This window comes from Oncorhynchus mykiss, chromosome 15 (genome assembly GCF_013265735.2).
Source record: "Oncorhynchus mykiss isolate Arlee chromosome 15, USDA_OmykA_1.1, whole genome shotgun sequence".
NCBI lineage: Eukaryota > Metazoa > Chordata > Actinopteri > Salmoniformes > Salmonidae > Oncorhynchus > Oncorhynchus mykiss.
This window is the reverse complement of record NC_048579.1, coordinates 38,357,866-38,371,510: the sequence shown is the minus strand read 5'-3', so window position 1 is coordinate 38,371,510 and position 13,645 is coordinate 38,357,866. Positions and strand designations below refer to the sequence as shown.

Below are 13,645 nucleotides of genomic sequence, written 5' to 3'. Positions count from 1 at the left end.
TGGATGCAACTCAGCATTCTTTGTCCTCCAAACAAAACGAGTTGAGTTTTTACCAAAAAGTTATATTTTGGTTTCATCTGACCATATGACATTCTCCCAATCTTCTTCTGGATCATCTAAATGCTCTTCAGACGGGCCTGGACATGTACTGGCTTAAGCAGGGGGACACGTCTGGCGCTGCAGGATTTGAGTCCCTGGCGGCGTAGTGTGTTACTGATGGTAGGCTTTGTTACTTTGGTCCCAGCTCTCTGCAGGTCATTCACTAGGTCCCCCCGTGTTGTTCTGGGATATTTGCTCACCATTCTTGTGATCATTTTGACCCCACGGGGTGAGATCTTGCGTGGAGCCCCAGATCGAGGGAGATTATCAGTGGTCTTGTATGTCTTCCATTTCCTAATAATTGCTCCCACAGTTGATTTCTTCAAACCAAGCTGCTTACCTATTGCAGATTCAGTCTTCCAAGCCTGGTGCAGGTCTACAATTTTGTTTCTGGTGTCCTTTGACATCTCTTTGGTCTTGGCCATAGTGGAGTTTGGAGTGTGACTGTTTGAGGTTGTGGACAGGTGTCTTTTATACTGACAACAAGTTCAAACAGGTGCCATTAATACAGGTAACGAGTGGAGGACAGAGGAGCCTCTTAAAGAAGAAGTTACAGGTCTGTGAGAGCCAGAAATCTTGCTTGTTTGTAGGTGACCAAATACTTATTTTCCACCATAATTTGCAAATAAATTCATAAAAAATCCTACAATGTGATTTTCTGGATTTTTTTTTAAGTGGGCGAACTTGCACAATTGGTTGCTGACTAAATACTTTTTGACCCACTGTATAAAACAACGCAAGATTCAAGACTTCGTGCTTGTAAGCTAAAATTATTATGTCGAATTCTTGCCACCAACAAAATGTTGAATATTTGGGGCATAAAATCATTGAAGCTCTGCAGATTTTGTTGTGAGGATACAGAATCAATAGACCATTTATTTTGGTATTGCCCTCGCGTAGCCTGTTTCTGGTCTCAGGTTCAGGAATGGCTGAAAATGCATAGCATTGATCTAAAATTTACCCTAGAAATAGTACAGCGAGGAGATCTGGAGAGACCGGGTCAGTCAATGACTAATATACTCATACTCTTAGTAAAAGTATTTATCTTCAACTCGCAATCTGTGTATTCTTTTCGATTAGACAGATTGAAATTGTACGTTAAATATCACACAGCATAGTTAAAAGATATGTCTTGCGTAGAAACCCAAAGTGGGTGGCCAGCAGAGATAGATGTGATGGGCTGAGGGTTGGGATGTGGAGACAAGTGGGTGTGTATTTGCTATGCGGAAGATAGAATGATGGTCAAAGATAAAAAAACATTTTTTAAGTTTAAATAAAACATAATAAAAAGTATGTTTGAATGGGAGGGCAGTGAGAGGGCAGTGTTTTTACAACTAATGCCGGTTTGCCTGAGACTGATGCCGTGCAGGTGTTTGGACACATGCATATTCACACACTCTCATTCAAATAAACACATACAAGAACACACACATACATGTAATAGTGCCAGACATGCACACAAACATATACAGTTGGCATTGCTGTTGTGATTTTAGTTGTCCTTGATGTACTTTGTTTTACATTTGTTATACTTTTTATATGTTTCTTTGCTTTGTTGTTTGCTGTTTTCTTCTGTTCTTTTCTTTTTTCACATTAGTTAATTCTCTTGGTTGTTGGTGCATTTGGGGGGGTTCTTGGGTGTGGGGAATGGAATTCATTGTATTTTTGATGTTTCTTCTTAGGGGGGGACTGTGGGAGGGGTCCCGAATGTTTGAGGGACAGCTATTAGGGAACTGTGGTGGGATCTTGGAGGGTTCGGGTTCGTGTGTGTCCTTCTCCCTGAGTGCTGCGCGCTCCAAAGCACCTCTCACTCACATGGCTCTCCATAACATGATCAGGTCTTTCTCACAAGCTACAAATGAAGAGAGATATTCCAAACATAGTCTGGGAAAGTTGTGGGATGCCATAGATCCCAAATTAATACAACCACTAGCATCAAAAAATGTGGCTGACGCAACAGATCAGAAGGTTTAGCTTTAAATGTTGTTCAACTATTAGGCTATTTCTTCATATTATAATGCACACATGGCTATAAGCACGAATCAAAAGTGACCGCAAATGCGATTTTGCATGTAATGCTTTTATAAGAAAGGTACATTTTTATGGTGAAAATTTGAGATTTGCTGGAGGTTGATTTGCTGGGAGTTCATTGCTGGGAAGTTGGTATGTTTTGTGAGTTTGTTGCTCAGATATAGCTTATTTGATGTCCTTTGTTTCTTAGTTTGTGTTTGAAATTGTTTAATATTCTGTTTCATTTGTTCCCAGGGGGGAAGGGGAAGGCACCTTGGGAGTGCTTAGGCAAGAGGCCCGCGGGCATGCATATACCCGTAGTATATTCATTGTCTAGGCACACTAGGTAAGACCTGGACGGACCACCCCCTGTATTTTGGTTAGGGCACCAGGTGGTGTTAAATTAGGTAAGTAGTGGGTAGGCAGGTAAGATAGGAGAGGGGGGGCTTTGAGATTTACTTTCTTTGCTTTGGTTCCGTCCAGCCCCTTTTTCCCATATTACCGTGTAAAGGAATAAAGTCCTTGTAAACGGTACCACATTCGGCCTGTTGTCATTCTTACTCGCACCTACAGTCATTACCTTTTTCACTTCACGGAGAGCTTAGTTGTAGCAGGGTGTTGCGTTCCCTCTTCATAGAGGCGTGCGTAACACTATGCTACATGAGGTGTGCGACTATGATATATATTTTTTTGAGCTTCTTTCCTTTCACAAGAGATAATATACACTGCTCAAAAAAATAAAGGGAACACTAAAATAACACATCCTAGATCTTAATGAATGAAATATTCTTAAATACGTTTTTCTTTACATAGTTGAATGTGCTGACAACAAAATCACACAAATGATCAATGGAAATCAAATTTATCAACCCATGGAGGTCTGGATTTGGAGTCACACTCAAAATTAAAGTGGAAAACCACACTACAGGCTGATCCAACTTTGATGTAATGTCCTTAAAACAAGTCAAAATGAGGCTCAGTAGTGTGTGTGGCCTCCACGTGCCTGTATGACCTCCCTACAATGCCTGGGCATGCTCCTGGTGAGGTGGTGGATGGTCTCCTGAGGGATCTCCTCCCAGACCTGGACTAAAGCATCCGCCAACTCCTGTACAGTCTGTGGTGCAACGTGGTGTTGGTGGATGGAGCGAGACATGATGTCCCAGATGTGCTCAATTGGATTCAGGTCTGGGGAACGGGCGGGCATCAATGCCTTCCTTTTGCAGGAACTGCTGACACACTCCAGCCACATGAGGTCTAGCATTGTCTTGCATTAGGAGGAACCCAGGGCCAACCGCACCAGCATATGGTCTCACAAGGGGTCTGAGGATCTCATCTCGGTACCTAATGGCAGTCAGGCTACCTCTGGCGAGCACATGGAGGGCTTTGCGGCCCCCCAAAGAAATGCCACCCCACACCATGACTGACCCACCGCCAAACCGGTCATGCTGGAGGATGTTGCAGGCAGCAGAACGTTCTCCACGGCGTCTCCAGACTCTGTCTGGTCTGTCACATGTGCTCAGTGTGAACCTGCTTTCATCTGTGAAGAGCACAGGGCGCCAGTGGTGAATTTGCCAATCTTGGTGTTCTCTGGCAAAAGCCAAACGTCCCGCACAGTGTTAGGCTGTAGGCACAACCCCCACCTGTGGACATCCTGCCCTCATACCACCCTCATGGAGTCTGTTTCTGACCGTTTGAGCAGACACATGCACATTTGTGGCCTGCTGGAGGTCATTTTGCAGGGCTCTGGCAGTGCTCCTCCTTGCACAAAGGCGGAGGTAGCGGTCCTACTTCTGGGTTGTTGCCCTCCTACGGCCTCCTCCACATCTCCTGATGTACTGGCCTGTCTCCTGGTAGCGCCTCCATGCTCTGGACACTACGCTGACAGACACAGCAAACCTTCTTGCCACAGCTCGCATTGATGTTCCATCCTGGATGAGCTGCACTACCTGAGCCACTTGTGTGGGTTGTAGACTCCGTCTCATGCTACCACTAGAGTGAAAGCACCGCCAGCATTCAAAAGTGACCAAAACATCAGCCAGGAAGCATAGGAACTGAGAAGTGGTCTGTGGTCCCCACCTGCAGAACCACTCCTTTATTGGGGGTGTCTTGCTAATTGCCTATAATTTCCACCTGTTGTCTATTCCATTTGCACAACAGCATGTGAAATTCATTGTCAATCAGTGTTGCTTCCTAAGTGGACAGTTTCACACTTCTGATTTCACAGAAGTGTGATTGACTTGGAGTTACATTGTGTTGTTTAAGTGTTCCCTTTATTTTTTTGAGCAGTGTATAATTAACAAGTGAGTGGCTAATATTGTCACGCATCAGAATTTTCTTGATTTAATCTTGTCTTTACATATACTAAATAATATATGTGTGAAATTAGTTTTTATTTAGGATGGACCATTATCATGAACCTGTCTCGAAACGGGCAGAAGGAAAAAATACATGTCATCTATGCACTTAAATAGTGAATGGAGGACGCTTTTCCCATCGTTAGTTTTCATCCCAGACAGGTAGATTATACTCCTGTTGTAAAGGTAAGCAGTGTGCTTAATATTAGGAAAGTTGAGAAATAAATATAGTAGGTCTAGCCTATAGAAGCTGATGGGATCCTCCTCTTTTTAATAGAGGTTTTCTCGCGCAATTGCATAGCCTATAGAAATGTTGCGCAACATGAGCTCATGGGCTCTCATGAAATGTTTGATTATATTTTTGATGACATTTGCATTGATGTCTGAGTGATTAGAGGGACAATAGAGTGCTGAGTACCAGGCAGTTAGCAAGTTTGGTAGGCTACTAATGACCATCAGCAGCATCAGAGTTTGGAGAAGCCTAATTACCGTGACTAAACGATCCCGTGAAATTTGACAGCCTTCATGACTTGTGACCACTGGTGTGGCGGTAACGGATACCCCAACAGCCCTAGTCACAACCAGTTTTATTAACAGTAATTAGTCTTGGAAAAGTGTTGAGACTGAGCCAGTTGTCCCAATGCCATCTGAAAAAGGTAACATTTCACTTAACAATTTAGGAGTGTTGGCCTGTTGAAAGAGAGAAAGGTTACTAAAAGCCACTAATAGTGGAGAGTTCTGTCTCTCTCGTTCTCCCCTCTCTCATTATCTCGTTCTCTCTCCTCTCCCTTCTCTAAGTGTGCTGCTGTAGTCTGTTAGAGGCCTGAGGTTTTCTGTCCTTCCCGGTGGATATTCTAAATTAAGAGCTAAATCATTTCTACTACACATTATTAGACTACACAGACTGCAGCTGCTGCCTCCCTCCTTCCTTCATCTCTCTCTATCTCTCTCGCTCTCGCTCTTCTGCCTCCCTCCCACCTTTTCAGACAGCAGACAGGCTTGAAACATGTTCGCAGTAGAGCCATGTTTCAAACGCTGACCCCGAAGAGGTCCCATGTGTTGTCATGTTTTTTTTCTCCAGAAAGGAGAGAGTGAGAGAGCATTTTTCTCTCAATAAATCCCTGACAGATATACGTTGGAGACTAATAATTCATTCAACACCTGCAAGTCAAGAGGAGAGTGGTAGGAGGAGGGGAGGAACAGGGGTAAAGAGGGGAGAGGGAAGAGCGCGGAGAGGGGGAGAGAGGAGAGGAGGGGAAACCAAGCTGGAATCCAACGTTCATTTACTTTATTTGTTTCAGAGGAACAAGTTCATTTTCACCACTCTCTATCCCCCTGTCTCTCCCTCTGTCTCGCTCTCTCCCCCTCCCCATCGTTCTTTCTCTCTCTCTCTCTGTCTCGCTGTCCTTCGCTCTCCCCATCTCTCTCTCTCTCTCTCTCTTTTTCCAGCCCTCCCCTTTCTATGTTCTTAAAAATCTCCCCCCAGATCCCATGCAGCGAATCATAAAAACACTATTGTTAATTAACATAACTCAAACAGTCCTGGCACGGCAGCCGACAGGTGTGTTGTGTGCCATAGAAGTCAGTGTGTAATTCTGATGGGCATATTTCATATTTGAATGTACTCCTCCTACCGGCCGTGTTGTATTAGCCCTGTGTAATTACCATGGTTGTGTCCCAAATGGCACCCTATTCCGTATACTTTTGATAGGGCTCTGGCAGCTTAGAGTTCTGCTCCAGACCCAACCCAAGACCACTGCCCCACTGTGACTATGAATCCAATAAGGATTTTGTTTAATTCATTTCTTTGTTGAATTTCTTATTTTAAAGAAAAGGCTCTGAATCTGAAAACACTGTTATTTTGTCTTGACCGCTCTAGAGGTGTGGGCGTGTGAGGGGAAGCTGGGCTAGTTCTTCTTCAGCAGAGTGTGGTCACCATTTCCCCTTACTGTAAACCACCTGGAGGCCTTCAGACATAGAAATAGAATGGGAATGTCCATTCTAGTAATTCTATTTCTATGGCCTTAGCCCTCTCTGGACCCTGGCTACACCTATAGCCCTCTAGACCAGGGTGCTCCAGTCCATTACTGTATGGATGTTCTAATTAGCATAGTTCTATGCCCTCAGCAGTCCTTTCTGCGCTGCCTCTCAGCAGGCTGCTCCCACCACTACGTTGCCCCAGGCTGAACATCTGGCTCTGGTCAAAAGTAGTGTACTATATAGGGAATAGTGTGCCATTTTGAGACGCAACACATTACTGTTTCTACAACATAACAAAACCCAGTGGCTGGTCAGTCCGCGTCGACAGTCCACCCTGGCAGGTCAGGACCCGGCCCATTAGTCCAGCCACTTAGGGACCTGAGAGGGGCCAGACTGAGACAAGCCAAGCCAAGCTGGCCGGAGCCAAGCCATGTTTGGAGAAAACAAGCGTGCTGCTCGCCCTTTGGTGGTGGTGATGGCTACTAGCTTGGCCTGGTCTGTTCTCTCTCTCTACTCTCTCTCTCCACCTCTTTCTCTCTCTTTCTTTCACTCTCCCCCTCCCTCTCTCTCTCTCTCTCTCTCTCCCCCTATCTATCTCCCCCTCTACTTTCTTACTTCCTCTCCCCTTCCCCTCTCTATCTCCCTATTTCTCCCTCACTTTTTCTCTCTCTCTCTCTCTCTCTCTCTGGCTGGAGTGTCCGATATCACAGCTCTGTACAGGGCAGTCCGGTCGCCTTGGTCTCTCTCTGGCTCTCTGTCCAACACACAGTTCAGCTCAGCCTTGCTCGGCTCCAACCCCACTTTCAACTGACTTTGTGGTACTTTTGTTTCTTTTTTTTTGTTTCTCTCTCTCTCCTCCCAACTGCTGTTGTTCCATGCTCCTTACACACACTGTTGTTAGTCAGTTCAGCCTCAGCCTCGCACCCTGACCCAATGACCAGCATGACCCAGTAGTAACAGTTACTATTCTAACGTTTAAGAGTCTATAGCATTGATCTGTTCCCCAGATTTCACATGAATCAGGATGATCTTTATAGTTTTCCACGCTGTGTGGATGAGGTGGAGAGGAGAAGAGGGGAGGCAAGAGGAGGAGAGACCAAAGACCCCCAGACCAAAACACCTTATGAAGGGTCTGCTCTTGATTCCGTGGTGATTGCTTTTCCACATCTCTACCTCCCTCCCTCCCCTCCACCTCAGCCAGTGTACCTTTCAATTTTATAATATGACATGACTGTTCGGATTTCCAAGTTGTGAATTAATGCGAGAAACAGATGTCCCTGTAGCTAGCCTGTAGGCTGTTGTAGTTGGCAGCTTGTAGCTGGACCTGTAGGTTTTAGGTCCAGGGCTTGGAAGGTCAGGACAGAGACCCCAGGCATACAGGGCTGTAAGCTTACCACACTCAACTCTCTCACCTCTATCTTCGGGCTCTCCCTTTTTCTCTCATGTCCACTCTCTCTCTATTTCTATCTCTGCTTATCTCTGGGGTGTTAACATTACACAGAGGAAGATGTTATCTTCATACATCCTATGTCTATCTGTGTCTTCGGAAGTCCAAGGACCGTAAAGAACACACATCCAAATCTAAACCAGAGCAGTTAGTAACATATGACAATTCTCTCTCTCACAGCAGCCTCATGAACTCAGCCACTGTCTGTCCCAAAGTGTCTTATGATTACCCCCACCAACTACACACATCCCTTCCTGCATCCTTCCTCCCTTCCCTGGCTTGGTCTGTCAGTCAGGGGATGAGTGTTTTCAATCAATCACTTTGGGAATTAATGTTTCCACTTCAGTTCAGCTCAGTCCACTCTAGAGAAGTCCTTCAATTCAATACATGTTCCTGATTGTGCATGAGAGTGAGTCAGTGTTAATAGTTTCTCAGTGAGGGTGTTGGAGGTTTCTGTGTGTGGTCAGAGTGAGTGTTAGGTATGTGTCTGTGAGGGATGTTAAATTAAGAGTTTTGTTCTCTGTGTGTGTGTGTGTGTATGTGTGCGTAAGCCAAGCGTTGTCTGGGCTATAGGAGGGCTGTTGCTAGGGCGTGCACAATTACCGTATAACTGTGTAATCGACGGTTATGGATGAAAACCATCATGAAAATATAATAAAATAACAGTCGTAACCATTTGGGTGGGCGGGGGGGGGGGGGGGGGGGGGGGTATGAACAGCTGACTGAATGACCACAATGCAGCAGCACACATATAAATATAATGAATGGAACGGGCTTGGAACCTCTAACCCTGGCAATTTGGCAGGTAAAATCATGGGTGCAATGCAATTATTTCCATGGTAATGTAGAATGTTCACTCAAATTATATTAACTGATATGGCTCATGCAAGGGAATGTATTTTTTGTAATGTCAGTTGAGTTGAATCAACAAATCACAGCACATATTTTACTTCCTGCTTTGCTCCTATTGGTACACTCGCAATTGCCGCCAATCCACCTATTATGTCTTCATTGACTTGAATGGGGACGCCCGTTCTATTCATTCCATTTCTATAGCAGCACATGCAGTCAGGAGCGGAGGAGAGGAGAAAGTGTTTGTCTATTTTTTTGCTATTCTAGCAGTTATTACGGTGACCGTGGTCATTTGGCTAGCCATTTACCGTCATCCAAAAGGCCCTCGTCAAAGTGCACTAGTGGGGAATAGGGTGCCATTTTGGCTGCAGCCTTTGTGTTCCCTCAGACGGTTGTTCCCCTGATCTTAATCTGGTTCTCTTTAAATATAATTTCATAAAATCCCTTCTTCTAAGCCAGGGAGTAAGCCAGTTGAGTCCCTGTGGAGTTGTCTGCTGCTGTTTGTTTTAAGGGGATTGAGATGGTCTGTGGTTCAGATGGACACTGAGTAGCTTTTAATTCAGCACCAGGGCCAGACACTGACCTACTCACCAGGCAGCATAGACCTAGACCAGACCCAATACACTACTTAGACCCTTAGACACTACTTAGACCCTTAGACTGTTCCAGAATACACTGAGTATACCAAACAGTAGGAACATCTTCCTAATACTGAGTTGCACTACCCCCCCCCCCCCCCCCCCCCCCCCCCCTTCCCTCAGAACAGCTTGAATTCCTCAGGGCATGGACTCTACAAGGTGTCGAAAGCACTCCACAGAGATGCTGGCCTGTTTTGACTCCAATGCTTCCCACAGTTGAATTAAGCTGGCTGGATGTTCTTTGGGGGGTGGACCATTCTTGATACAGAAAGGCACTTAAATGTTTTTTCTTTCCCATTCGCCCTCTGAATGGCACACATATACAATCCATGTCTCAATTGTCTCGAGGCTTAAAAATCCTTCTTTAATCCTTAAGAGTCTATTCTGTTGTGTGCCAACAAAAATAAGGGGTGAAACATTTCCACAAAAAAAAACAAATATTTCCTGAGCTTTCTTATACCTCCAAGATATAGGACAGACACTTCAAAACCTTACCCTAGCTTTCTGATGTGTGCCAACAGAAACGGCGGCTGGAACCAAAAATCTCAACATTTCCTCCTCTCTCTCTATTATTCATTTTTAGACTGTCTTTTTTTCCCCATTTATGAATGTGTTATTCAATGTGTTTCTATGGGCTAAGTAGTAAAGGCTAAATTGAACTGCTTCACATTTTAGAGGTTAACTAACCTGTTTCCTCACCTTCATCTACACTGATTGAAGTGGATTTAACAAGTGACACCAATAAGGGATCGAAGCTTTCACCTGGATTCACCTGGTCAGTCTGTGTCATGGAAAGAGCAGGTGTTCTTATTGTTTTGTATACCGGTCAAAAGTTTTAGAACACCTACTCATTCAATGGTTTTTCTTTATTTTTACTATTTTCTACATTGTGAAATAGTAGTGAAGACATCAAAACAACAAAATAACGCATATGGAATCATGTAGTAACCAAACAAGTGTTAATCAAATCAAAATATATTTTATATTTGAGATCCTTCAAATAGCCACCCGTTGCCTTGATAACAGCTTTGCACACTCTTGGCATTCTCTCAACGAGCTTCATGAGGTAGTCACCTGGAATGCATTTCAATTAACAGGTGTGGGATTTCTTTCCTTCTTAATGCGTTTGAGCCAATCAGTTGTGTTGTGACAAGGTAGTGGGGTATACAGAAGATAGCCCTATTGGGTAAAAGACCAAGTCCGTATTATGGCAAGAGCTCAAATAACCAAAGAGAAACGACAGTCCATCATTACTCTAAGACATGAAGGTCAGTCAATAGGGAACATTTCAAGAACTTTGAATGTTTCTTCAAGTACAGTCGCAAAAACCATCAAGTGCTATGATGAAACTGGCTATCATGACGAGGAGGAGTAGTAGGAAGGATCGGAGGACCAATGTGCAAAATAATAAACGGAAAATAATCACCCACAACTCAAAAGTGAAACCAGACTACCTAAGTATGGTTCTCAATCAGGGACAACGATTGACAGCTGCCTCTGATTGAGAACCATATCATACCAAACACAGAAATCCCAAAACATAGAAAAGGGAACATAGACAACCCACCCAACTCACGCCCTGACCATACTAAAACAAAGACATAACAAAAGAACTAAGGTCAGAACGTGACACACATCTCAACATCAACTGTTCAGAGGAGACGTTTCACAAAGACACGGCGGCTGGAACCAAAAAGGAGAAATTTCCACCGGTCTAATTTCTTTTGCTCGTGTTTCCTGGTTCAATCAAGTCTCTTCTTCTTAATGGTGTCCTTTAGTAGTGGGTGAACGGATGATCTCTGCATGTCTATTTCCCACCGTAAAGCATGGAGTAGGAGGTGTTATGGTGTGGGGGTGCTTTGCTGGTGACACTGTCTGTGATTTATTTTGAATTAAAGGCACACGTAACCAGCATGGCCACCACAGCATTCTGCAGCGATACGTCATCCCATCTGGTTTGCACTTAGTGGGACTATAATTTGTTTTTCAACAGGACAATGACTTTTATCAAGTGATGGAGTGCTGCATCAGATGACATGGCCTCCCCGACCTCAACCAAATTGAGATGGTTTGGGATGAGTCGGACCGCAGAGTGAAGGAAAAGCAGCCAACAAGTGCTCAGCATATGTGGGCACTCTTTCAAGACTGTTGGGAAAGCATTCCAGGTGAAGCTGGTTGAGAGAATGCCAAGAGTGCGCAAAGCTGTCATGAAGGCAATGGGTGGCTATTTGAAGAATCTCAAATATAAAATATATATTGATTTGTTTATTATCATTTTGGTTACTACATGATTCCATATGTGTTATTTCATAGTTTTGATGTCTTCACTCTTATTCTACAATGTAGAAAATAGTAAAAATAAAGAAAAACCCTTGAATGAGTAGATGTTTTACCTTTGACAGGGAGTGTATGGTCCCAATACAACCACGCTCCACTTAGTTCTAGGACAGCAGGTCTTAGACTGAGGCATTTCCATCCAGACCCAATACTCGACCGACAATTACACTCACTAAAGGGTTTCCAGAACCAAAACAGCCAGTACTTAACCAGAATACTGAGGCCCTTTCAGACTCAAAAACTAGAACCCTTGTAATAAAGTTGAAAAAATACTTGAATTGGGATAAAAGTTAAAATTGTATTTCAGTACAGACTGAGATTGATTTATTTGTGGGATTAATTGCATGTGTGTGACATTGACTGTGGAGTTCCTGGAACAACAAGAAGTGCTGAGACAAAGGCAGGTAGTGCCGAGCCGTGAGAGGAAGTGGCTTATTGCCTCCTGCTGACCTGTTCTGGTCTTGTCCAGTGAAGGACTCTCTGTAGACATGAGCAACTCAACACCATGGTCGCTTTAACCTGGGTTGGTGATACTTTCTAGAACTTCCTTCCCCCCTCATCTTCCCCTTGAGAACTTTGAGGGTATTTAGCTATTTGTGTCTGTGTGTGCGAATGTGTTTGAGTGTGTCTGTCTGTCTTTCTGTCTCTGTGTGTGTGTTTTGTTTGTCTCTCACAGTGTGTGTTATCTGATGACCGCTGACTGTGTCGTTTCCTCCTCTTTCCCTCTCTTTGTGCCTCCAGATCTGTATGAGCTGCTGTCTGCCCTGCCCTCCCAGCTCCAGCCCCATGTTGACAGCCCGGACGACAGCACCTTTATACACGACATGTTCGGAGAGAGGAGCCTCCACTCGCTGGTCAAGGTAAACCTACTCTACGTCTTCCTATTTTCCGCTCTTCATCCTCTAAAGAGGGGTGTGTGTGTGTGCGCATGCTTGCATGTGTATGTAAGGGTAGCGTTAGGATCATCAAGAGATCCCTCCCTTTATTCTTCTCTCTCTCCCCCTCTCCTTTTCTTTGTTCTACACTTTAAAAAAAGGCGATATCTAGAACCAAAAAGGGTTCTCCGGCTGTCCCCATAGGAGAACCCTTTGAAGGACCCCTTTTTGTTCCAGATTAGAACCCTTTTGGGTTCCATGTAGACCCCTTTCCACAGAGGGTTTTACACAGAGCCAAAAATAGTTCTACATGGAACCAAAATGGGTTCTCCTATGGGAACAACCACAGAACCCTTTTTTTCGAAGAGTTTACTCTTTCTTTGTCTTTTTGCCTCCCTCCATCTCTCTCACCTATCATGTCTCTCTCCCTTTCTCTCACACACACTCCTCCTTCTTTCTCAGTCAACCTCTCCTCCTCTCTCTCTCAAGTCACTGTCTCCTTTCCTCCTCTCTCTCTATCTGAAGTGGTGCTCTGGGCCAGGCCAGGCGGCAGGGTTGTTGAAACAGATAGCTCCGGAGATGAGGAGATGAGCACACTTGATAACTTTATTTCTCTGGCAAACAGTTCTAACGAGGGAACCACATGCCTTCAGTACAGCAGGCTGCAGTCTGCCTGCAGTTTGTCTGTCCCCCTCTCTGTGTGTGTCTGCAGACTACAGCAGCCTTCTGTACTGTAGTCAGCAGCACCACTCCTCCCTCTATTCTGTAATTCATCCCTCTATCCTCCCTCTATTTATTTACTCTCCCTCTATTCCTCCCTCTGTTCTTAGGGACAAAGCCCAGGGTTTACATGCAGTATCAGCCTCCACGACTAGTGCTCACTTTTCTTCTTTTCATTTTTAGTATTACGTTTACAGGTGTGTAGTTTGAGATTTTGGCAATTATTTGTCTACTGCAGATGAACTAAGTACTGAAGTACTGTAAAAAAAAATAAAAAGGTCAGTCAGTAGCAGCCAGTTTTTGACCAGTCTGTTTGGCTGCCATCTTTGTGTC

At 44.4% G+C, this 13,645-nt stretch overlaps 1 protein-coding gene across 8 annotated transcripts in view; it reads left to right on the top strand.

Annotated features, from left to right (window-relative positions):
• Positions 1–13,645, top strand: part of LOC110490036 (MAGUK p55 subfamily member 7) — a 269,143-nt gene that overhangs the window by 102,735 nt on the left and 152,763 nt on the right. For all 8 annotated transcript variants that reach the window (XR_005036089.1, XM_036944340.1, XM_036944336.1 and 5 more), the window contains one exon: positions 12,459–12,577. Coding sequence is in view for 7 of the 8 variants with exons in the window: in XM_036944340.1 (XP_036800235.1) it covers positions 12,459–12,577 (119 nt within the window). In the remaining variant the exon portion in view is untranslated. The remainder of the gene's footprint in view (positions 1–12,458; positions 12,578–13,645) is intronic.